Below are 24,943 nucleotides of genomic sequence, written 5' to 3' on the forward strand. Positions count from 1 at the left end.
TTGATAGAGGTCAAAGACATAATTTCATTCACATGCACCGGAATCAAAAATCACTTTTTCGCGGCTTTCTTAATGCCTCACTGACAATATTCTCTGTAGGATAACACAGTCTCCTACCGTGACACCCTCTCTTTCTAGGCTTTCGCGCTCCTATTACGGGAAAAATCCAACGCGATGAGGCAACGTTTTTTTAATTCACCTTTCAGTTTTACAATGCCCGTTTTTAATTTCAAATTCAATACTCAACAGAAGCAATTAGCGAGCTTAAGGGCTCTCATTTATTGCATTTTCTTCTCTCTTCCTCTTCACACTTCTTCACTGAGCTCTCTCTCTTAATCTAGGGTTTCTCTTGCCAATTCTGCATTCTCAAGCTCCTGTTGTGTTGAGATTTCGCATTTCACATTGCCTCCAGCGCCATTCGTCTTATGTGGCATTTCGTTTCTGCATGTACTTTTGGACCATTTATTATCTTTTCTTTTTCTTTTTGCTTTTTGCTTCGTGTATTTATTCCCCTGTCGTTTCCTCTTTGAGATGGTGAAAATGTTGACAAGTTCGTGAAGAGTGTATCGAAGCAGGCATCGCAGTATGTGATGCTTCTTGCTTCTTTTCAAGAGGATCAATCTTTCTGGTTGCTTCCTGTTTCATGCTGCTAAAGGAACTTGATTTAATCAAGTCAATGTAGGATGAATCTGCAAGAGGTCATCGGTAGTTTGCAGTATAATAAACGTTATACCCATTTTTGCAACGGTATATCTTCATCTTCTGATTCTCAGCATGATTCAAGATGCAATTTCGGGAATATTCTTGAAAGTCCAATCCTTTAATCACCGCACTTCAGGGATTTGAAAAGTAGATTGTGTGCTTGTGTGTGTGTGTGTGTGTCCCCTCCCCCCCCCCCCCCCCAAAAAAATATAAAAAAACGAACAATTATATATAGAAGGAATGTCATTTTCCCAACAATTTTTGCTTGTTGGTGTAATAGATTAGTAATTTCTTTTATTGGTGGAATTAAACATCCGAAAGTTTCTTATCAGATTTTTGACATGACAACTTAAATGAGTTAAACTCTTGGGCTCCTTCTGGCTTTGTTGTTAAACATCTTGTTCAAGATACACACACATTTTCCACGGCAGATGCAGAATTTGTGTCAAAATGGGGCATTTGGTGTACATAATAATTTTAGTCTATTTATTTACCCATTCGATTTTGACGTCATTGCAGGTTTTGATCTAAAAGAAAGGCCCGCACTTGTAAGGTTGGTTTAGAGAAAAAAACTGTTTTTAGAAGAAAAGGTTGGTAAAGCATGGATTTTTTCAAAGTCAAGAAGACAAAGAAAGCTCAGAAAGCAAATGGAGAAAAGGATGTGGCGGACAAGCCAGTGTCAGAACCTGATGAACCAAAGCCTGACGATGGTGGTAATGATCAAGGTAAATCAGCAAATGCAGATCTTGTTGCTGAAGCAGAGGATGATGACGATGATTTCATTACAAATGAGGTAAAGAGGAGGCTGAAAGAACTTAGAAGAAACAGTTTCATGGTTTTGATTCCTGAGGAAGAACCGTGTCTAGAGGAAGAGGAGGATGAGGAAGAGGAAGGAGAATCAAGCTCTACCGAATGGAGGGATTTAGAAGCAGAAGGTCAGCGATGGTGGCGAGGTTTTGATGCTGTGTTCGAAAAATACTGTGAAAGAATGCTGTTTTTTGATCGGATGAGCACACTACAGCTTAATGAAGTTGGCAACGGTATATTGTGACCTATTATTCTTATTTTCGCATAAGCATTTTCAAATACTACCTAATGTTTGGGAAGATCTACTTTGATTTGGGTTTGATTAGTCTTGGGCTGTCTTTTCTGTGTCATACAAGTTATCATGCATGAGGCCATGCTCAAATTTCATGTAATGAAAAGTTGTTCCATGTCTTGCCATTCTTGAAGCAGGAAGGTAGAATTATTTCTGATTGCTAGTTAGCTGTAAAGCTTATTATTTGGAGACAGTAACTCGGATACTTCTGTTTTCGTGTTAACTGTATACACTTTGTGGTGCCTCTGTATCACTATTACAGGTTCCCATTACCTTTCTACTCCATCACCAAGATCTGCATCAAAGAAGCTGCACTCACCCCTTCGATGTCTTTCCTTGAAGAAATTTGAAGAAGCTGATGATGATACTGAGCATCTTCAAAAGCCTGAAAATGATCCCTGCATGGATATTGAAACAGCATATGTTGGTCAGATTTGCTTGACTTGGGAATCACTTCATTGTCAATACACTCAATTGAGCCAGAAGATATCTTGGCAACCTGAAAATCCTTCATGTTACAACCACAGTGCTCAGGAGTTTCAACAGTTCCAGGTTCTATTACAAAGGTTTATTGAGAATGAACCATTTGAACAGGGTCTGAGAGCAGAAATCTATGCTCGAATGAGGAAGAGTTTGCCTAAATTGCTTCAGGTTCCTAATGCACAAGGTGAGTTTCCCTTGAATCATTTGCATTCAATTTTAGTGCTATGGATATAGCTGCATTTATAAATATTTCTAGGAAAAGTTAGTTTCATTGTTTTGCTTCTAAATGTTCAAGACGAGTCTGTCTCTGATGTTTGTGTCCAAGTACTCAATTCTTTGAATCAATGTGTTCAGGTTCTGATCAACAGTCAGCAGAAGAAGATTCAGACATGAGAGTTCTTGCTCCTGATCTTGTCAGGATAATTGAACACTCTATCCTTACATTCTACGTGTTCCTGAAAAGAGACAAGAAAAAGCCAACTGGTGTTATCAGCCTGTTTGGAAATCAGAACCAGCTTGCAACTCCTCTGCAACTAGTCCAATCTAATCTTGAAAAGGTAAAATCAGATGCTTTACCTCCAAATCCAAGTTTGCATTATATGAACATGAATTAGGTATAGTTTTTAGGTGTACGTGATCATATTCCCCCAGGAAAACATGACAAATTATGTCTTCTACTTCTCAACACTCATGATTCAATATTTAAAAAACCAATCCTCTGCATATCATATTTTTATCGGAAAATCTAATTGTAAACACCTGACCTCTAAAGAACTATACCCAAGTTTTGTTATTTGATTAACCTTTGAAGCATTTAAAGTATAATATGAGCTTTGCCATCTGTCCATTCAATTGCAATATTTGTTATAGGCAGTTATTTTTTTTTTTCAAGTGCTTGAATATGGCATTGTGTTCTTAGCTCATTACATCATATCATCCATTAATTCCATGCAAGTGTAACTATTTTCACTTCTGAAGTCTGGTTCAAAATGTGTACTCAGGAATCTGATCATGGATGATCAATTATGTGACTAAGGAAATATGCCTAGTGTTAATTTTTCTTCTAAATGCAGAAAGCAGTGAAGCTGAAAGAACTGACCAGAAAGAAGAGTTGGAAAAAGAATTCTTGGCCACAAAAGCCTGAGGACATACAATTATTTCTAGGCCTTATTGACGTCAAAATCATATCAAGGGTTCTCAGAATGACAAGGATAACTAAAGAACAGTTGATTTGGTGCGAAGAAAAGATTAAAAAACTAGACTTGTCAAATAGTAGGCTAGAAAGAGACCCCAGTCCTATCCTCTTCCCTTGCTAATATTATCATCACTTGTAATTTGTAAGATAAACAGCTGCTTTGAAGCATCATGTCTAGTTACTTTTTTATGCTGCACAATTGCAAATTGCCTAATTTTAGGGACTAGACAGGCAAATTTGGAGTTGTGCGAACGGATAACAATGAAAAAATGTTGAAGGACTTTCTGTTTTATCCTATGTGAAATCCACAAACATGTCAAAAAATTGCTTCAGAGGGTTCTTTCCTAGGTTGTTTTGTTCAACCCTTGGTGATACATAGCTTTTTCTTTTTGAATCTATTGTGTTATGGTATTTTAAATACTTGCCTCAGTTTAAAAAATCCATTGTATTTTATACTCTCCTTGGCTGGCAAGTTGTTTTAGCAATTAACATAATCAAACTAATCAAGTATTTGCCTCATTGCACTTTGTATATTTTAAAAAAAATTAAAAGAAGTTTTGAATTGGAATTTCAAAAGTGTGCCTCTAGTTTTCAATTTAAAGTTGGATCCGAGTTGCACAAATATAATTAAAAAGTAAATATGGTTGTATGAAATAATAACTGTAGAGTTTAGCTCTACAGTTATTATTTAGAAGTTAAGAGTAGTTGTATTATTATATTATTTACATTATTTTCAAGCACTTTATCTTGTTTCGAAACTACGCTTGAAGCGCAAATATTTTTCCCTAAACAGACCCTCAAGAGGTAGGATTGCGGCAATTAAATACAATATCATGGCATTTTTTTTTATTTTTCTAATTTGATTCAATGGAAACAATGCTTTAGATGATTGATGACTCTTTTGTGTCAAAGAAAAATAGCAATACTCGTGAATCACACGAGTTATGAATAGTGTGACTTTTATAATTTTTTATATTCACATTGGCATTGATGTATTCGTGATATTTTTTATCCATTTAAGCATCTAAAACAAGAGCATCAACTAACTGCTTGAAATATAAATAACTCCAAAAAAGAAATAGGATCTCTAAATTTGGTACAAGTTTTAAAACTTGTCATCTTTCATTTCTACGTTAAATTTGTTCTTTTTTTTTTTTTTCCTTTTTTCCTTTTTTAATGGAACACCATTATGCTAAAGTGGATACTTTTGGGAAAAAGCAAATTCAAACCAACCTTGAACAGTAATAGGAAAAGTAAGAACTGCTCTGTGTCAACATTAACATCTGCGCTCAATAAGATTAACAACAAGAACTTGATAGGGAGGGAAAAAAAAAAAAGAAAGAAACTAAATAGCAACATGATTAGAAAACCGTGTTTCACCTCTTATTGATTTTATTAATCTCCTGCTAGTATTTTTTTTTTTTTTACAGAAAAGGAAACTCCAAGCTCTTCTTTGTTTCGCAGAAATTAAAAAGGTTTCCACCTTAAACTTCTGTAAGTTTTCCCTCCACGGCGTTCATATACAAAATCAAGCTGAGGGATGGTCTTCCAAAGTATGTGATCTGCATGTTTGGAGTATTGCAACCTCCATTGTTGACAAAAAATAAGGGGAAGGATAATGATGCCAAGGCCAAAAGTAAATCCCAATTCAGCACTCAAAAAATTCCAATCAATGGAAATCCCATGATTTGAATCAGATTCTTTAGATGATGATGTTGAAGAACTTGGAACCTCACCCAAGCTGCAATTCTGTGTCAATGGAGGTCCACATAAGGCTTTATTGCCTTTGAAGGAATCTGCTTCAAATGACTGAATTTGAGTACCTGTTGGGATTTGGCCAATCAAATGATTGTAAGAGACATTCAAAAATTCAAGGAAACATAGACTTGCAAGCTCTGTTGGTATGTTCCCCCTAAAGGAGTTCATTGACAAGTCCAATGATTCAAGATACTTCAAATTCCCAATAGATGAAGGGATATGACCTGAAAAAGAATTTTGTGACAAGTTAAGAGCATGAAGTGCTTTGAAATTCATAAGCTCTTTTGGTATTGGCCCTTCAAAATGGTTGGATGAGAAATCCAAAGAAGTGAAGGCGGTAAGAATCTTAATCAACTTCAATTGTCTTCCTTTGATGACAATTGTCACTGAATCAAGGTAACTTCGACGGCCAAAATCAGTGGCATCAATATCAGAGAACAAGTGGCTGATCACAAAAGGTGGCTCCACTGCTATAAGTCTAGCTAGTTTTGGTGCAAGATCTTTGTTCACAGTTGATAGTGCATTCTTGAAGTCCACATGATTAACATTGTCGTAAATGTCAAAAGACAATTGGCCAAATTCTGAACCACTTTCATCTTCATCAGGTATCGTCAGTGCTTTCCAACTTTGCAGGAGTGCTATAGGTAGAGAACCACTAAAATTATTTGAGGCTAGGTCAACAATTTGAAGTGTCTCCCACTTTCCAATGCTATTAGGACAATCAAGAGTCCCAAAAAATTTGTTAGACCTTAGAATCATGACTCTCAAGGTGGATAAGTTCCCTAAGAAACATGGATATCTATCAGTCAATTGATTGTTTCCAAGGTTTAAGACTTGTAGTTTTTGGCAATTAGCCAAAGAGTTTGGGATTGTACCACCTAAGAGGTTTTCATTGAGATCAAGGAATCTAAGGGCACAAAAAGTTGAAAATGTATTAGAAATTTGGCCTTTGAGGTTGTTTCCAGCTAAATTTAACACCCTAAGAGTGTTACTCATTTTTGTCAAACAAACAGGAATGGTGTCACTGAAGTTGTTTTCAGAAAGATCAAGCACACGAAGAGCCGACATATTACAAAGGGATTCATGGATTTTTCCATGAAAACTATTGTTTGATAGAGAGAGAAAATATGTGAAAGGGAGACGATTGCCAATGTCTGGTGGGGCAATAGAGCTAAATCTATTGCTTGAGTAATCCAAATAGATCACATTTTTTGGAAAAATGGGAGGGTGGCCTTTGAGTTGGTTGGAATGAAGATCAAGAAGAAACACATTAGAACTGATATTCTGAAAAGGTCCTTCAAAATCTGTAAGAAAATTATTGGAAAGATTAAGAAAAACCATGAAATCAAACCTCCAAATCCAATTGGGGATTGTTTCTTGAATTTGGTTGCTGGATAAGTCAAGGTATAGTAAATTGGATTGATTTCTGAGAAAACTTGGAAACTCTTTCAACTTGCAAGAAGCCAACATGAAATTGTTCAATTTGGGGAACGATGACAGATTGTGGTTGTTCACCAAAGTTGTATCAACCAACAAATTGTTGTGAGCAAGATCTAGCGTAGCCAAATTTTCCATGCTTCTCATCATATCCAAATGTATAGTTCCATTGAACTTGTTTGAAGAAAGTTGGAGCAAAGTGAGTCTTTTGAGATGAAAGATTGACACAGGAACAGGCCCTTGCAAATTATTCCCACTGATATCAAGGATCTCTAATGGGGATGAAGAAGCATTTGGAAATTCATCCAAAAGACCCTCAAATCTGTTGTTAGAGAGAATCAGTTCATGCAAAGATGGAAGTGTGAAAAGAGATGATGGAACTCTTCCATTGAGTAAATTACCGCCTAAATCAATGGTGACCAAATTTTCAAGGCCCGTGAAATGAACAGATGAAACTTCACCCCTCAAGTCATTGTGATAGAGGGATAGATATGTGAGGCTCTTGGACATATTGAAAGATGGAAGGGAGCCAGTGAAATTGTTGAATGACAAGTCTAGATAAGCAAGTGAGGTCAATTTGGAGATTGAACAAGGAAGTGTTCCATTGAATTTGGTGTTTGATATGGCTAATGCAGACAGCTTCCTCAAATTTTGAATAGAACCTGGTAGCTGCCCGGAGAACTTTGTGTGGCTAAGGTTCAAGCTTTGGAGAAATTCGTGATGTTGGAAGTTTGGTAATGAACCCTGAAGATCCCGATTATCTGACACATCAAGGACCTGCAAGTTTGGCATTTGGAAGATCTGCTTTGGAAAATCTCCACTCAAGTTGCAATTTCTAAGTTGCAAGGTAGTTAAGTTGGTCAAGCCCACAAAGGCCTTGGGCACAGAGCTTGCCATATTGTTGTTGCTCAGCTGAAGTACTGAGAGAGACTGAAGCTTTGCAAGTGAAGAATCAATAGGGCCAAAGAGATTACAAGAAGACATACTCAAAATTTGAAGATTTTGCAATGCAGATACTGCTTGGCTCCACTCCTTCCCTGTAGCAAAGATCTTTATGCCATCAAGATATAGCGCTTTGATTTCTGTGAAATTCTTTAACAGCATTGTGACATTTGGCTCCTCAAGTTTCAGAGTTTGAAGTGAGGTAGACAAATCAAGAGAAATGAGCTTTGTTAGATAAGAAATCTCAATTGGAATCTGACCCTTAAAGCCAGCATTTGACAAATTCAGATACCTCAAGTTTTTCAACTTTTGAAACTCTGAAGGAAATACAGAATGAAACTCATTATAAGCCAAGTTCAGATTTTGCAGAAATTGCAGGTTGAAGAGGCTGCTTGAACTGTCAAGTTCACCAGAGATGGATTCTTCACGTAGATCAAGAGCTATAACTTGTCCCTTATCACATGTCACTCCATTCCATTGACAACAGTCATGACTTTGGTTCCAGTGAACCAATTTTTTCGACCGGGAAGGGTTGAATATGAGGTTGCTTCTCAGACGAAGCAAAGCAGATTTTTGATGGCTAAGACAATGGCTAGAGTACACAACAAAGACATTGATGCTCAGGTTTATGAAGCAGAAGGGTATCAAGAAAAGCCATAAGATTAGGATAGACCTCATTGCATATAATTAAATATAATAAGAGACACCTCTACAAGTGATGAAAGTAAGGAACATGAAGATGGGATTTTGCCTTTATGGACGAAGTCCTTTTATACATAGTAAATGGCTTTAGATTTGACTGAATCTAAGGCTTCTGTTGATGTGTAGGTTACTTTCCAAGTCAAAACCTTGTGGTCTTTTTCTTAATACTATTAAGACCTTATGGTTTTCATCATTTTGGAATTTCATAACGGATGTAAGAAAAACTGAAAAACCTTGAATTTTACGAGAGGACTGAAGATCGTTCATGCTCTAAAACTCAGAATTTGAACATGGAAAATTGGGACTAGAAGATAATGCAAAAGAACCAAAGATTACACGTCTATGAAGTGAGACACACGCTTTGAACAAGAAAAAGAAAAAACCCTTGTGTGTGTGTGTGTGTGTGAACCTTATGTGAAGTTGCGCTGGTATTTGACAAGCTCATGAGCTCAGCCAATGATGACCGTGTTCGGTATATGCTTCGAATGTTCAATTCTAAATTTTGAATTGAAAATAAAGGTACATAATTTTACTATAATATATTAATATATCAATATTCTTATTGTAAGTCCACTGCTAACTACTGTTATAGGATGACTTAAGTTGGTTGCTATCTCAAATATTGGATTTAAAATCATGTTGAGAGAGTTATATATATATATATATGGACAAAATAATACTTAGATCTAGATTATAATGTGGAAACAATGATTAATGTACCAAATAAATTCTAAACTTGTATTCTTTTACAATAATATGTGACTAGAATTTGTCCCATGCGATGCATGGGAAAGATTTCATTTTACATGATATAAACATCATAATTTTGGAAACATTAATGCATTGTAAATAAGTATAATGACTGTTTTAATTTGTTAAGTAGAATCTTCAACCCATGTTATTTTTCTATTTATTTAGTATTAGTTACTTATTACATATTATGTTATTATTTTAGGATGATTATAACATCTGCAAATGCAATTACATAATAACTTTGTAGATTCTAATATGATATAAGAGAATACATAGACTAAAGAAATAGGTCTCTCTTTTAATAAATGGAAAAAGCTCTAGCTAAAAGTTTTCAATTTTGAAAAAATAAAATGGAACAATATAAATTTCAACAAGTAATTTGGAATATTAAAAATTTTTAGATGTTCAAGAAAATAGAGTTTATATCTTATTAATGTGAGTTCTGACACTATCGCATTTGGTTGATTGCCTCTGATCTCACATGCTCCAAACCATTATCATATAAGATTTTATAAAATGGAAAAACCATAAAAAAAAAAAAAACCAGAGAAAGAGTTACCCAAATGATGTCATTTAGATAATAAAAGATGTTAGATCACATATAACGCTATGAAGGCATTAATCTTTTACTTAGTTTGAGAAAAATAGGAGGAAGGAAGGAGAGATTTTATGTTTGATTTTAAAAATCTATACAGATAAGATTATAACATTTTAATAGGAAAAAATGTAAGAGGAAAAAAAAAAGAAAAATCAACAAAAAAGTTTCAACCATATTTTTTCATTTTTTTTAAAAGCAAACTCATCAAAATAAAAACAATATAGTAAAAAAAAAAAAAAAAGATAACACCCTCGCCATCCTCTTTGATTTGTTAACTTCTTGCATATTTAATTTTAACCATATGTGCAAAAGCTAATTTTTTACTGTACATGTACAGTAATAATGATAACGCTTTATTATGGTATTAAATATCAGTTTGACAGATAAATAGGTTATATTTCACAGAAAAAGGTTATATATTTAAAGGGACACGCGTCTTGTCTTGTTCTAATATTTACCCAGGGAAAAATTCTTAAAAAAAAAATAATAAAATTCTTTTAAATTATATAAATAATAATTCAATCATTGAAAATGTTATAATTTTAATAAAGTTTTTAAAGATCTCTGTATTAATAAATTTTAAAATAAAAAAATTATTTTATTCTTATTAAAAAATAACAAGCTCCAATCATAATTTTTGTTTGATAAATCATAACTTTTATTCTGTAAATTGTAAGAATTAAATAAAAAATAATAACATGTTAAGTGTAATTTTTTTATTAAAAAATAATTTTCAATCATAACTTTTGTTTAATAAATAACAACTTTTATTTTGTGAATTGTAAGAGTTGAACAAGAAATTATAAATTGTCACATGTAACTTCTATTATTAAAATGTAAGTTCTCAAAATAAAAAAACTTATTTATAATTTTTATTTAAAGAATTACAATTTACATTTACAGAATTGCAAGAATTGAACAAAAAATCACGATTTATCAATAAGAGTAAAACAATATTTGTAATTTAAAATTTATGACAAAAAAATCTCTAAAAATTTCAATAGAATTATAATATTTTAAAAAATTAAATTATTATTTATATAATTTAAAAAAATTTTATTATTATCCTCTCAAAATTCTTCTTGCCATATACAATTATAAGCCTCCTTGAAAGTCAAATATTGTTCAGTTAAAGTCTCACAAAGCGATGACCGAAAAATAGGAAGGGGAAAAAAAAAAAAAAAGGTCCCACAAAGCGCTTCGAAATTACATCATGAACGACACAATCAAAATTGTTTTGTTAACAAATTACGACTATTCTAATTTTTGTTGAATTTTGATTCTTTTTTTCCAAGGAACTTGAATTTTGATTCCAACGAAATTGAATTTGTCTGCTTTCTTCTGTTTCGAAATGACTTTGAATGTTGATCTTTCAAATTTCTTAAACATCATTCAGATGATTTTTTTTTTCTTCATACCATACTTTTAGTTCAACGTTTATGTTTGAAAATAACGTTAATTGAACATTATTTGATCATTTTATAAAGAAACAGGGAAAATAAATTTTAAGCCAAAAAAGTATGTCATAACCTAATATCATTTACTCTCTGTGATCCTATTTATAAATAACTTTTATTATATTTCAACAAAATTAAGAAAAATTTTATATCTCATTAACTATGTTTTAAAAATTAATAAGTTTTTACCTTTATCTTCTAATAAGGACAAAGCATTTAATAAGAATAAAAAGTAAAGATAAATATCAAAAATTGTGAAGTATACTATAAATAGAGGATAAGGCCGATTAGCTAAAAAAACATCTTGTGTATAAAAGATATGAACCAAATTTTTGAAAATTTGAAAGTATATATGGCCAATCTACATTAATATATAAAGGATTTATCGATGATATATAAGAAGTTTATCATTACAAATTTAAAAATTTACAAGAGTTTATTATTAATATATAATGATATATCATTGACAAATATAATAAATGGGCCATGATACAAAATATAATACTCCTTCTGTTAAAAAATATTAGGTATTTTTAATTAAATTTTACCCTCGAATAAATAGTTACTTATCTTTAAACTAATCATATCTTTTTATATTTATCCCAATTTAATAAATTATTTTACCTTAAAAATATAAAGTAATATATTCAATAATGGCACTTTTTTTTTAAAAAATGTAATAATTATATTTTAAAAGACTCAAAATGCCTTATAGTTTTTAACATCCAACCTTTTAAAAAATATTTTTACATTTTTTAATGGGGAGAGTAAATGTTGGATTGTTTACTTAGGTTGGTCTTATAATATGAGTTATATATGCAAAAGTTTCTAAATAAAATTAATGCTAAAGTATACTTTTAGTCATTTAACTTTATATAAAGTTTTAATTTAATTATTTAATTTTATAAAGTATTTTTTTAATCTTTTAACCTTATTATCATTAATTTTAAATGATTATTTTTTTATGTCAATTATCATTATTGTGAAAAAAGTTAAATTTAATATATCAATATTTTAAAATATTTGGTCAATATTTGAAAGTTCAATATAAAAATTTGTTGGGATAAAACTAACATTATTAGAATTAAAGAATTAAAAAGACACTTTGTAAAGTTAAAAAATTAAAAATAAAATATTGTATAAAATTAAAAGATTAAATGTATATTTTAATCAAAAATTAAAATTCATCTTCTTTTTATACTTTATAAATAAAACTAGAGAAGTAGTATCATTGTTAGAGGCTCATGCAGTTAAAAGGAACAACCATATAGTCAAGAAATTCCGTGTGAGAATCAATGCTTGATAAATATATACCAAAAATTCCTACGAGAATTAACATTCCACAAAACTGATAATTAATTAATTAAAACGAACACACACACACACAAACTTACGGAAAAAAAAAATCAACATTATAATTTTAGCCTTTAAATTTGCCTCAGTTGTTGATATAATTCTTATATATTTTTTAAATTATCATATTAATCCTTTAAATTTTTCAAACACAAATTGACTTTTAAATAAATCTAATGTGCAAAAGCATGTTAATGACTTTATATATATATCTATGTAACTAAATAAGAATAGATTAACTTTCAAATTAGTTTACTTTTTATCTATATACTCACTCAATTTTAAAATATAAGCATTTTGTTTCAGGAAATCTTGTTCCAAAATATAAATATTTTTATATAAATAATTACACTTTTTTTTTACTAATTTGCATGATTCCCATTAATATTTTGTTGTTCATGTTGACAAATTTTAATAGTATTATTTTCTTTTTAAATAATAAGAATCAAATTAATAAATGAGACAAATTTAAAAAACTAAATCGATAAAATTAAACTTGAGAGATTCAATTAATAATAGAGACAAATTTAAAAGATTAAAAATCTCATTATCCTTTTTGAATCATTTACTTGCTTTCTATAGTAATTTCATTTATTTACCGCTTTGTTTTTTTTTTTTTAACCAGAATTTATAGTCAGTTGGGTTTACTTCTTCTTTTCAAGCCAGGAAAAAAAAAAAAAAGTCTCTGTAAAGCTCCTTTAATGATATTCTTCTTCAAAAAAAATATTTTCCATGGAAAAAATCGAAAGAGTTTTATGAGGATTATTAATTATTTTCTAGGCCATATTTAACAATCAATATCAACTAAAAAATCATAATATATATTCATAAATAAAAATAGGAGCGGAATATTCATATATCAACCAAAACAAATCACAATATAATTATATGTAAAAAAATAATTATTGAACAACATCCCAAACGACTATTCGTTCTCTCCATCCTTCTCCTAATGATTATCATTGTTTTTTTTTTATTTTTTATATGATTATCTGATTAGGTTAAGTTTGAACATTACCAAAATTAATTAGTTTTTAATCATAATAAATATTCATAAATCAAAACTGGAGCGAAATATTCATATATAAGCAAACAAAATCATAATCTAATTATATATAAAAAATAATTGTTGAACAGCATCCCAAACAATTATTCATTATCCTTGTTTTTTGGCTAAATTACATAAAATTTTCTTGAACTTTGAAATAGTTGCATATAATCTTCTCTCATCTTTAAAAGTTTAAAATTAACTCCCCTAACCTTTAATTTTATTTTAAAAAACCCCCTATTGTTAATTATGTTTTTTTATGAAGGTTAAAATTTTATTCAAATAAAAAATATCATTAAACAGAAATATTATATTGTATAACTATTTATAATAAATTTCTTATATTTTTTGAATAGTTGAGGTCATTGGTAACAAAAAAAAAGTTATTATTACTGTATAAAATTTTAAATATTTATGTTCAATTAGTTTTATCCATATTTTTTTGTTGTCAATGGTGCATAATTTTATTATTTTAAAAGATAAATTTTATTTATTTTTCATGTAGATTAATGTAATGCATATGGCTAAAATATTTAAAATTTTATACAGTGATAATAATATATATTTTTTGTTATCAGTGCCTCGACAATTTAAAAAATATAAAAAATTTATTATAAATGGCTATACAATATAATATTTTTGTTTAATAACATTTTTTTAGTTGAATGACATTTTAATCCTTATAAAAAAATAACATAATTAATAATAGGTGGTTTTAAAAAATAAAATTAAAAGTTAGGGGAGTTAATTTTAAACTTTTAAATGTGAGGGGGATTATATACAATTGTCTCAAAATTTAAGAAGATTTTTTGCATTTTAGTCTTATTTTTTTATATGATTATCTGATTAGGTTATATTCAAACATTGTCAAACCCAATTAATTTTTCTATCACATAATCACCACGATTACTTGCAAGCCATGGGTTCAAAATTTAGCTACAACATTGACAAATTCAAAAGATTTAACTTCAATAGAAATTAATTACCTAAGCATAAATATAATTTCATAAACTTGGTGCAGTTTGTGAAGAGTATTGTAATTTTCTTAAGATGATAAAGTACTTCATTTTTGCATTGCTAGTGGTTCACAAGGTTTGTGCAAAACTCTCCACCTCACTTGTACAAATAGGTTAATATGAAGATACAGTCAGGGTTAAAGTCAACATGGTATGGAAATCAAGATAATATAAAAATATGGATTAACTGGGCTGACCAATTTAAAATCAGCATACCATGATGAAGTGGACGAGACAATTAAAATTGTTTTGTTAACAAATTATTGAATATTCTCTTTTTTTCTATAATTTTATTTTTTTATTAAAGAATTTTACCCTTAAACTATATGTTGAAGAGTATTTAAAAATTTAAACTTATTTTTGGCATAATATTTCCTTTTAACTTTTAAAAATGGTGGTAATATCACCTTTATTGATAATAAATATTAACTTTGACCGTTAGTTAATAAAAAAATTACATATAGAGGCTTTAGAAATTATAGAAAAAAACTAAAAAAGTTACAAATAAGTACCCTATAAAAATTAATGCTAATTAATTTTCCAAAATTATAAATAAATATCAAGAGGCAAATGCTCTTTCTTTTCCTTGTAAAAGAGTAAAATACCATGTTAACTGGCTAGTTTGATTATTTACCATTTTGACAAGAAATATTATATTTATTTTGATAATATCTTATTAAAATATTAATAAGCTTATATATTATAATTCAGACATTATTATTTACAAATCTTCACATAATTTAAAAGTAAATTTTTAAGTTGTATAAGTTAATTTTGAGATTTACAATTTCTCCAACAAATACAGCTTGACTAGCATATGTGTGATTCAAAAGTAAATTAAATTTTCTACAAATAATAATAGATGAATTGTTAAAAGGCATTCATCTATAAATTTTAGACATACTCGTTGAGTTCCTAATTTAAATGTATAAATTTTGGAAGAAATTTACAAATAATAATTATAATTTTTAAACTATTAAGTATTTAAATATTTCATACGTTAAAAAATATAAGACATTTTTTAAGTTAGATGTCAAATATAAGAAATTTTTAATTTTTTAATATGTGAGTTTTTTCCCAAAAATTCCCTTTATAAATAAATAGACCATTTAATCCTTCCTTTCTAAGTGGAACACCATACTAAATAATTGCTATAAAACTCCTTTAATAATATTTCTCCTTAAAAGAAATTATATCTCACGATCGTTAATGATATTTTAGGCCATATAATTAACTTGTTTTGTAACAACAATTTACAGTCATCCAATCAACTATGGTAACAACACGATAATAAGTTGTGTCATTCACACATAAATTTAAAATTTTAAAAATTTTAACCATGTTATTTTACCGTATTAATAATTTCAACTGAATAATTTTTAATAATTTCAATCACATGTTGACTGAAAAATATAAAAAAATATAGAGTCTAGAAAGATTGGCCTGAGTTCAGTTTTAAGAGATCTATCAAATTCTGAAAATATTTTTGTGCAAAAATCTCTCATTTTTTATGCCTAGCTTTCAAAAATAATAACAATAATAATAAAAGTCTAAAAAGGCACTGATACACGTCAACACATTAACATTTTTTTTTTTTACCAGCGAACACATTGACATAATTGACACTTATCTATAATCTGGTCAAGCAGGGTCAAAGTGCTAATCTGTGTCTTAATTTTTTTTAAGACACCTCGTATATTAAAAACGGAATCGGGAATCATATGATCTCTTAGTTAAATATTAGTTAATTTAACCTCTAGTTGGTTTAAAAAAATTATAGATAATGATTCAAAAAATTCTATAAGACCCAAAAAAATAATAAATAAGCACCTTGTAAAAAATTTAATATCAATTGCATCACATAAATTACAAATAAATTATAATAGGTTAATGTTACTTTTTACTCATAAAAAGATCAAAATAAACCAAACCTTTGACTGGCATTATCAAATTATCATTACTTGCAATAAGACAGTAAGTATTACTTCTTTCGTTAAAAAATATAAAGCATTTTTTAATAAATTAAATATTAAAAATATAAGACATTTTTAATCTTTTGAAGTATAATTATTACTTTTTTTAAAAATACCCCTATTGATAGTGACTTTATATTTCTTATAGGGTATTTAATAGGGATAAATATAAAAAAATATGATTAATTTAAAAGGAGGTAACTACTTTATTGAGAGTAAGATTCAGTTAAAAATGCCTTATATTTTTAAACGAAGAAAGTATATCTATTTTAATAATATTTTATTAAAATATTTTTTTGGCCAACTATCAAGAGAAACCATTGTATTGGTTTTATTTGGTAAACATGTCATTTGTATTGGCTTTATTTGAGTGTTGAGTTATAAATAAACTTTTTTTATATACTTAAAGAATTTGGGATATAAATAGAACACAATATAGGGTCTTGAGACTAGGGGTTAGAGGGGAGACAGAGTATAACAAGGATTTCACAAAGCTAAATAACCTATTCATAGGTTCAAGACTTCAAGTAAAGGATTATTTTCTCCTGCATATCTCATGAAAATATAATAAATTTTAATGTTCATGAAATAGTAAAATTAACAATATCATGAGACCTACAATTGCTTCTTTTTTTTTTTAAATTTAATTATTTCTTGATTTCCCACTTTATTTACAATATTCTTTTGCTATATTTAAATTTTTTGTTTTGTTTTAAAAAATTAAAGCACGTAAAAAAAGTTATATTTTTTTAATTATTCGCATAGTCTTCCCATCAATTTTTTTTTTTGGGCTTACACTCTTAAAACATGGTTTAATATTATTATATGACTCATTAATCAAGGACTTTTCTTTTTTAAGAATAATTAAGACTTTTTAAATTATGTTTTGTTTGAATTAAAGAAAAAGAGTGATACAAGGATCAGATTTAGTATTTTGTGAGTTTCACATAAATGACTTTCATTTCTTTTTTCCCCTAATTACTTCATCCTATATTATATTATAAGACATTTAAATTTCATGTTTTAATGCATATGCGGTTATTATAAAAAAAAGATTCCCAAGACCCTAGCTGCAAATGCAAAGATCTACTTTATTATTTTTATTCAACTATTGTAATCATATTTTATGCCAATGGGATTAGTGAAGTCTTCTAAAGAAACAACAAATAAAACAATTAAAATGTGTTATGGCCTACTAAAAATAGATCATATATTAAGTCCTATACGAAAATCATATTTTATTAAACAAAAACATTTCATAAAAAATAAACACCAATATAATGTCCAGAAACAAACAAAAAAAATAAATTTTTATATCGCACGGGATATTTTTTTTAGTTAAATAAACTTCTCATCTGTAACAAACAAAAATGATAAAAAAAAGTGGAAAATCAGTCTAGATATACATGAAAAGGATCAAGCAAAGCTTGGGACTATCGTAAAGATCACAAGAGGGCCAAGATTTCCCAAACTAACCGTGACTTTAGGAGTCAAACAGATTAAATCCTCACAGCAAATGGGAGAAATTTCAACAAGAAAAAAATGTATATTTACACATATGCTCTTGCTGGACATAGTCAATAGGACAAGATTGTTCAAGAATTGCCCCATTCATAGCCGCTCTTTTGAACTTGACTTTGACTTTTCTTAGAGTTGGGCCCACTCTATATAAATTCAGCATGTTCCGGCCTTTATCTGTATTCAAGTTTCGTCGCAGCACGTAAAATGGTAATAGATAGGGAAAATCACAGCTGAAGACCCCTAAAGAAACATATTCACAGTTGAGAACCGATTAATTTTGATTTAACACTTTAATCCCTAAGGTCTTAATTGTAATTAATTGTGATTGTGAAAATACATAATTACCTCTAACTGTATTCTGGATCTATTTTAAGGGAACTAATTCTTGTTAAAATGTAATGGGGTGTTGTTGTTTCACAAATGATGACTCATTCACTACATTTATACAGTTGGTTTTGTTAATGGACATAATTTTATTATGGACTTATCACTATGAGAATTATTTTTTATTAAAATAAAATGGATTGTTATTATTTTGTGAATAGTGACTTGTTTATTACATGAATACACTTTGTCATCATATCAATAAAAATAGCTTTATTTTGGACTTATCACTATGAAAATTATTTCTTATTAAAATGAAGTAGTGTTATTATTTTATAAATGGTGACTTATTCGTTAAATGAATACACTTGGTTGGGGACAATTATGTATTTTTACAATCACACCCTAAGGTTATAGTGTTAAATCAGAATTCATTAGTCATCAATTGTGAATATGTTTCTCTAGCAGCCCTTGATTGTGATTTTCCCTAATAGATAAGGTATACTCTTTTTTGACTAAAATATAAGTTATTGATAACCAATCCACAATTTTTAAAAATTATTAATTAAAACTTTAATTTCTTTAAAAAACTACATCAATTTTACTCTTATTAAATATTTTATATAAGTGCTGTGATAATGATAATTAAAATTATTTTTTATGACAAATGATAATTAAAATTTTAATGCATCATTTTTTAAATTAATAATTAAAATTAGGGTATAGTTGAAAAAATAATTATAAAAGTTATCTAATGCTTTATATTTTAAACTAAACAAGGCTTTTTAGAATATGTTCTATGTTGTGGTTTGGAGAGAGTATGTGAATCAAAAATTAATTTGTGTATTTAATCAAGAAATGTTCTTTTTTCAGATTTATGTTGGTTTCCCTGTGATCAACAATAAAAATTGTGGATTCTCTATTAAAGATTTGAAGGAATTAAAGATTGAGATTTCTTAAAAAAAAAACAAATTCATTTTACGTTGTGTATAAATGCATCCATAAAAGAATATCTTCCTTCAAAATAATAAATGTCCGAATTTTTACATTCAACTCAAAAGAGGAGAATTAAAAAGTACCCAAAGATTTTCTTTCAATTACACCTTTATTTATCGCAAAAATATATTTGCAACAGAAAATTTGTTATTGAAATAATGAGGATGCCTATACTTGCTACTTGAACAAAAATAGTTATTTTTAATTGAAATATTTTATCTTACATAATTACATTCACAATTGTGACTTTTATCTTAATTTTAAAATTTATAACTTCGAAAAAAAATTCTAGATTCCCAATCCGTTATTAGTAAGAAAACTGAAGAATTCCATTTAACAAGTAAAATGACATGAAAATTTGAGAGTTAAAATTCATGTTCAGATTTACAAGGTTCTTAATTCTCATATTTCTTCTCTTTAAAAATTACAATAGGATAATATAATTTTTTGTCCCTCAAATTTATTTCAATCATTGATCTGGTCCTTAAATCTAATATTCATCAATTAATTCCCTAAAATCTTATAATCATACACAATTGGTCATTATTGTGCGATTTTCCCTTTTAGATCATAAAGAATGATTATCTATAGTTATGAAACTTTGAGGATTTGATTGATAAAATATAAATTTTAAAAATTAAATCAAGAATGTAAATAAATTTGAGGGATTAAAAGTTGTATTATTTTAAAATTATAATATAAAAAAGCTACATTATGCAAAATTCTTTAAAACTTTAAAATATATGTAATTAACCGGCTAAATGACTACCTACGCAATATGGAAGATTGGAAGAGAATGGTTATTTTTACATATAGCTTAAAATTAAGGAAAATTATATATATTACAAACACAAACATTGTTTTTTTTTTCTTTTGGGATTATAAGTCCGGACTGCCGTATTTTTCGAGGCATTTAGCAACCAAAAAAATTTTAGAAGAGGGAAGAAAAAGGAAAATTGCAAGAAAACCACAGAAATATCAACAAAATTGAGTCTAATAAAATAAGCTAGTCCCTTACAACGTAATGAATTAAATTTGAGTCACAGTTGAAAGAAGAGTGTATATTTAATATTTAATTATGTCTTGAATAGAATTAGGAAATTAAAAAAACCACATAAATATTGTAACAAAAAAAACCACATAAATATACCAGTGACAAATTGATTAGCAACAAAAACTGTCAATAAAAAATTTAAAATGATAGAGAACAATCTCAAATTTTAGAAAGTAACAAATTTGAAAATATAATTCAAAGTTTAAAATGATCTATGTAATATATAATCTTTAATTAGGCACATTACATTATGTGTTGAGAAATAAGTCATTTACTATCAGTAAATAAATAGTATCATATGTTATATATTTAATGGTAAGATCGTGAATAACAAAATACCACAAAACTAGGAAGATAGACTGTGTTAACAGCTAGGGACGGATTTAGTGGGGCCAAGCAGGGGTGCTTGCTCCCCATCATTCAATTTTTGTCAAATTTTCATTTTTTTAAATATTAAAAATGTAAAAGTTAATTTTGGCCCTCCTATTATAATGAAAAAAATAATGAGATCAAGAAATCCAAGCATACAAAAGAAGTCATGCCCCCTAGGACACAATATGGTTTACTTTTTTGAGGGAATGGCGGGCAATAATCAAAGAGTAAATTAATTTTCAATAAAAGTCAAAAGATTTGAAAATCTAAAATAAAAACTAAAAGTAGTGAATTGGTTATATGACTTGCCACTTTTATACTCTTATTCGCAACCTTCAAAAGGTGAATATGCAATTAGGATTTGTTAATTTGTTAACAAATTTTAAATCATTATATCTTGGGACATTTGCACATGTAGCTCATTTCATAAGACTAAGTAAAAGAAATAGTCTATTTTTTAAAATTTAAAAAGTAACCTTTTTAATATTGAGTTTATAATTAATTTATAAAAATGTCCTTTTAATATTTGCTTTTTGCAAATACTAGAAGATTCAAAATGTAAGAAATATCTGAAACCAGAGAGATCAATGCGAGAGAGAAGACGGAACTGGATGCAAGAAAGATGCAAGCGAGATAGCAGAGCAATGCAAGAGAGCCACAGCTATGACCGTGAGAGACAAACACGAGTAACATATATCGATAAAATGGAGCACGTCGGTAGGGCAATAGAGTTACAGATTCATAATTTTTTATTTTATTAGTTTAGATGTTTGACTTTCTGTGATAAATTAAAATCCAAAAATATTTATGGATTGTATTTGATTTGTTTTAGGCAAATATTGTTTTTATATATTATTGATATATTATCACATATCAACATAACTAGACAATAAGATATAAACATGTTTATCATTGACATATGTACGTATACCAATGATATAGTATTGTAGATCAGTAATATAAAAAATATATAATCATTTGTCCAAAGTGAATCAAACACCGTTCGCAAAAAATTTAATGTTATCGAGAGATGTGAAGACGATGAAAATCTGATGACAGATAATAAATTCCAACTTAGTCTTTTACTTCCAAAAATAAAGATTCCTCTTTAATATCTAATGTTCTCTTCATAGTGTTCCTAGAAAAAATAGAGTGGGAAAGAGAAGAAAAGTTTTGCGATAAAAGACACCGACAATTTTATATTGAAAGAAAAAAGGAATGATTCAAAGAAAAAAAAAAAGATTCAGTCAATTAATGATTAGTTATAATAGATATATTATATTTTAATAATAAATTTTATGTGAGGATAAAAAAGTAAAATATATTTAATTAATTTAATGAATAGACCATATTCAAAAATATTTAAAAATTACATCAATAATTTATGAGAGCTATAATTTTTTAAGACCATTGAGCTAATTTTTTCTTATATCTTTGACATGTTTTTCTAATTATAAATTAGCGAATCTCTTTGAAGGTTACAAATCAAGGACTGGGAGTCATAACCTAGACCGATTCACCAAAACACTTTTAATTCTTATTTTGAATTCAACCGTCAGTTGATTTAAAAAAAAAATATAGATAACGATTAAAAAAAAAAATTACATTGGACCCAAAAAAACATATAAATAAGCACTCTATAAAGAAATTAATATCCATTACCTCTTCTAAATTACAAATAAATCATAAGAGATTGATGCTACTATTTCCTCAAAAATTACATAGGACCCAAAAAATATAAATAAGCACCCTATAAAAACTTTTGTTCACTCTCTCATGCTATCTTCATCTTCCTCCTCACTCAGATCAAGATCCGCCATCAACTCCCCCAATGGAATAGAAGGTAGATCTTCACCATCAGTCACTGATGCCATCTCAGATGGCTGGTATTCCCTATTTCGATACAACGATATGTTGAACCTTAGATCAGGATTTTCTTCCAGATCTCGCAGGAATTGTTCATACTCAGAGTTCATCTTTTCTTGGTCAATTTTACCCTTATCATCAACTTCCATGTCAAGGGATTTAAGCTTCCATGCACGAGGCTTCGCACGCTCTCTAAGGCGATTCTCTTCATAGCTTCTCTTTACTAAAATGGCTTCAGGGAGCACAAGTCCTCTGTACTTGTCCAATTCAATGTCATTATTGTTGGCTGCATATAAGTCATAACCAAGAGCATAATCTCCAGGATTTAAAAGATGACCTAGATGAGTCCTGATAGAAAATATTGTGTCATTCTTTCCAAAATCAGATACACGAGCCACTTGTGCATCTGCTAAAACATATTTCGTACTGCCAACAATAACTTCTGAAGAGACAGCCTCCATATCTAGCACAATATATTCCACTAGCTGTCTGCTGGCAAGCAATGACTTGAATGGTGTCCTCCAGTATTGATCAGCATCCAAGAAACAGTGCCTTAGCTTAAAAGGATCAAGCAAAGCAATGTTGTTGGTCACTTTCGTACATATCACAAGAGGGCCAAGGTTTCCCAAACTAATTGCAATTCTAGGAGGCAAGCAGATTAAATCCTCACGGCAGATGGGGGAGATTTCAACAGAAAATGTATATTTATAATTGTAATTATTACTTTTGGGATCATGAGAAACAAGCTGCTTGTCGTGACGACTCCTTATGGGAGTAACTTTTCCCAAAAATTCCACAAATCTCACCCCATGACTTCGATTAGAGAAGAAGAAGTCAACACCTTGATCCATCTGCTTTATTCTGATAGCACTAGCAGCTGTGCCATGCCTCAGAATCAGCTGTTCCAAATAAAAGAAAGTTTGCCTATGAGTAACGTGTTGTCGAAGTTGTACAGCAGCAACCCATTGATCAGGGTTAGCCTGGATCCTAGAACAAGATTCACACATGTGCTCTTGCTGTACATACACGATAGGATAAGACTGTTCAAGAATTGCCCCATTCAGGACCTCTTTTTGAACTATGATCTTGACTTTTATCCTCTTGGAATGGGGCTCAGTCCATATAAATTCGGCATGTTTCAGCCTTACTTTATTTCTATTGAAGTTTTGTTTCAGCTTATTCAAACAGAATGTCATCAGCTCCTTTGATTCTAATTGTGCTTTGATCCAAGTTCTTGGTGGCTGCAGGTAGCTATCACACTCAGGGCAATGTACTAAGATTAGATGCTTCAGCAAACCTTCAGTGATATCAACTTCTGAACGTAAACAGTTCACACACATATTGGCAGCATTTGGTTGCATGGGAATTCCACATTTGCAACACAAAACACTACCAATACTCTGATGAACCATAAAGATACCAGCCTCTTCTGTCATGCCTGATGACTGTAGCATGGTGGGAGAAATCAAAATACATGTGTACGCATATGCAAAATAGATGGAGTACTATAGTATAGAAAATTCATAGCATGCAAGAGAAATTAAAATAAGGCGAGAAAACTTAAAAAAAGAATAACATATTGTACCAAAAACATTTTTCATTCTAACAAACAAAAGCTGACTAGCATCACTAGTGACTGACCAAAAAGCTATTTCCAATTTTTTTTCCTTGATAAGAAGCTATTTACAATATTATATACTCAAAAATTGGATTTCTTCTGTGTTAGTCTTCTAGAATGGCAGGATGAAAAAAAAAAAAACTTGGGCATAAACTATACAACACGTGTTGACCAGATGCATACTCCCAACAGTAGTTGGTCAAAGAAACTTTTTCAACTAGAATTTGCATGTCAAATAGTGAGATAAGGAAAAACGCAAAACAAGGCTAATCAATGAATTTTCAAGATTACATGTGTGAAGCCCCAAATTATTGTCATAAGATAAAACATGTCAAGTGTTTTAATTGAACATAAATTGTTTAGTTAAATACATCTGCAGGTTACATTCATCCCCAACTCTTATTGCCTTAATAAGAGGAAGTGGAAGCTCTTGTTATATTGTTACAGTATATCTCAAACTTTTTGACCTTCAATAATACATCTCATAGTTTGAACCTATCATATATTAATCACTATAAATGAAAATGATATACACAAGGCCTCCCATCCACTTCCCCTCTTCTCACGATCTTCTTATCTCTGATATTAATGAAAAGTAAAAGAAAATTTGTATACGCACATCTAAGATTTTGGAGGATTAGAAAGTGTAACATTCAGATGCAAATCAATTATATCA

The 24,943-nt window shown here is 29.3% G+C and overlaps 3 protein-coding genes across 5 annotated transcripts in view; 1 reads left to right on the forward strand and 2 right to left on the reverse strand.

The window, feature by feature from the left end:
- The first annotated feature begins 44 nt into the window (after positions 1 to 44).
- LOC129291460 (uncharacterized) lies at positions 45 to 3,873 on the forward strand. Of its 3 annotated transcripts, none has more exons than XM_054928815.1 (5): positions 45 to 179; positions 1,222 to 1,742; positions 2,064 to 2,468; positions 2,639 to 2,841; positions 3,358 to 3,873. In XM_054928815.1, exons 2-5 carry the CDS (start codon positions 1,304 to 1,306, stop codon positions 3,598 to 3,600), a joined length of 1,290 nt encoding a protein of 429 aa, XP_054784790.1. In that variant the 5' UTR covers positions 45 to 179; positions 1,222 to 1,303; the 3' UTR covers positions 3,601 to 3,873. The 3 variants fall into 3 exon arrangements, with proteins under 3 accessions (XP_054784790.1, XP_054784788.1, XP_054784789.1); XM_054928813.1 differs by lacking the exon at positions 45 to 179 and adding an exon at positions 191 to 747; XM_054928814.1 differs by lacking the exon at positions 45 to 179 and adding an exon at positions 191 to 447.
- Positions 3,874 to 4,946: 1,073 nt separating this feature from the next.
- LOC129289883 (receptor-like protein 7) lies at positions 4,947 to 8,294 on the reverse strand. The gene has a single exon (XM_054926643.1). The coding sequence runs from the start codon at positions 8,292 to 8,294 to the stop codon at positions 4,947 to 4,949; it is 3,348 nt and encodes a 1,115-aa protein (XP_054782618.1).
- A 14,208-nt stretch (positions 8,295 to 22,502) lies between these two features.
- Positions 22,503 to 24,943, reverse strand: part of LOC129289763 (uncharacterized) — a 67,171-nt gene continuing 64,730 nt past the window's right edge. Inside the window, exon 3 of the mRNA XM_054926517.1 lies at positions 22,503 to 24,094. Coding sequence (XP_054782492.1) covers positions 22,550 to 24,085 — 1,536 coding nt within the window. The 5' untranslated portion in view covers positions 24,086 to 24,094 and the 3' untranslated portion in view covers positions 22,503 to 22,549. The remainder of the gene's footprint in view (positions 24,095 to 24,943) is intronic.

This window comes from Prosopis cineraria, unplaced genomic scaffold (assembly GCF_029017545.1).
Source record: "Prosopis cineraria cultivar Desert tree isolate PC_DT_omini unplaced genomic scaffold, ASM2901754v1 PC13, whole genome shotgun sequence".
Taxonomy (NCBI): domain Eukaryota; kingdom Viridiplantae; phylum Streptophyta; class Magnoliopsida; order Fabales; family Fabaceae; genus Prosopis; species Prosopis cineraria.

Coding starts and splice junctions, on each gene's coding strand:
- LOC129291460 (XM_054928815.1), top strand. CDS start 1,304: ATGGATTTTTTCAAAGTCAAGAAGACAAAGAAAGCTCAGAAAGCAAAT. Junction 1,743..2,063: donor GCTTAATGAAGTTGGCAACG/GTATATTGTGAC, acceptor TCACTATTACAG/GTTCCCATTACCTTTCTACT. Junction 2,469..2,638: donor TCAGGTTCCTAATGCACAAG/GTGAGTTTCCCT, acceptor CAATGTGTTCAG/GTTCTGATCAACAGTCAGCA.
- LOC129289883 (XM_054926643.1), bottom strand. CDS start 8,294: ATGAGGTCTATCCTAATCTTATGGCTTTTCTTGATACCCTTCTGCTTC.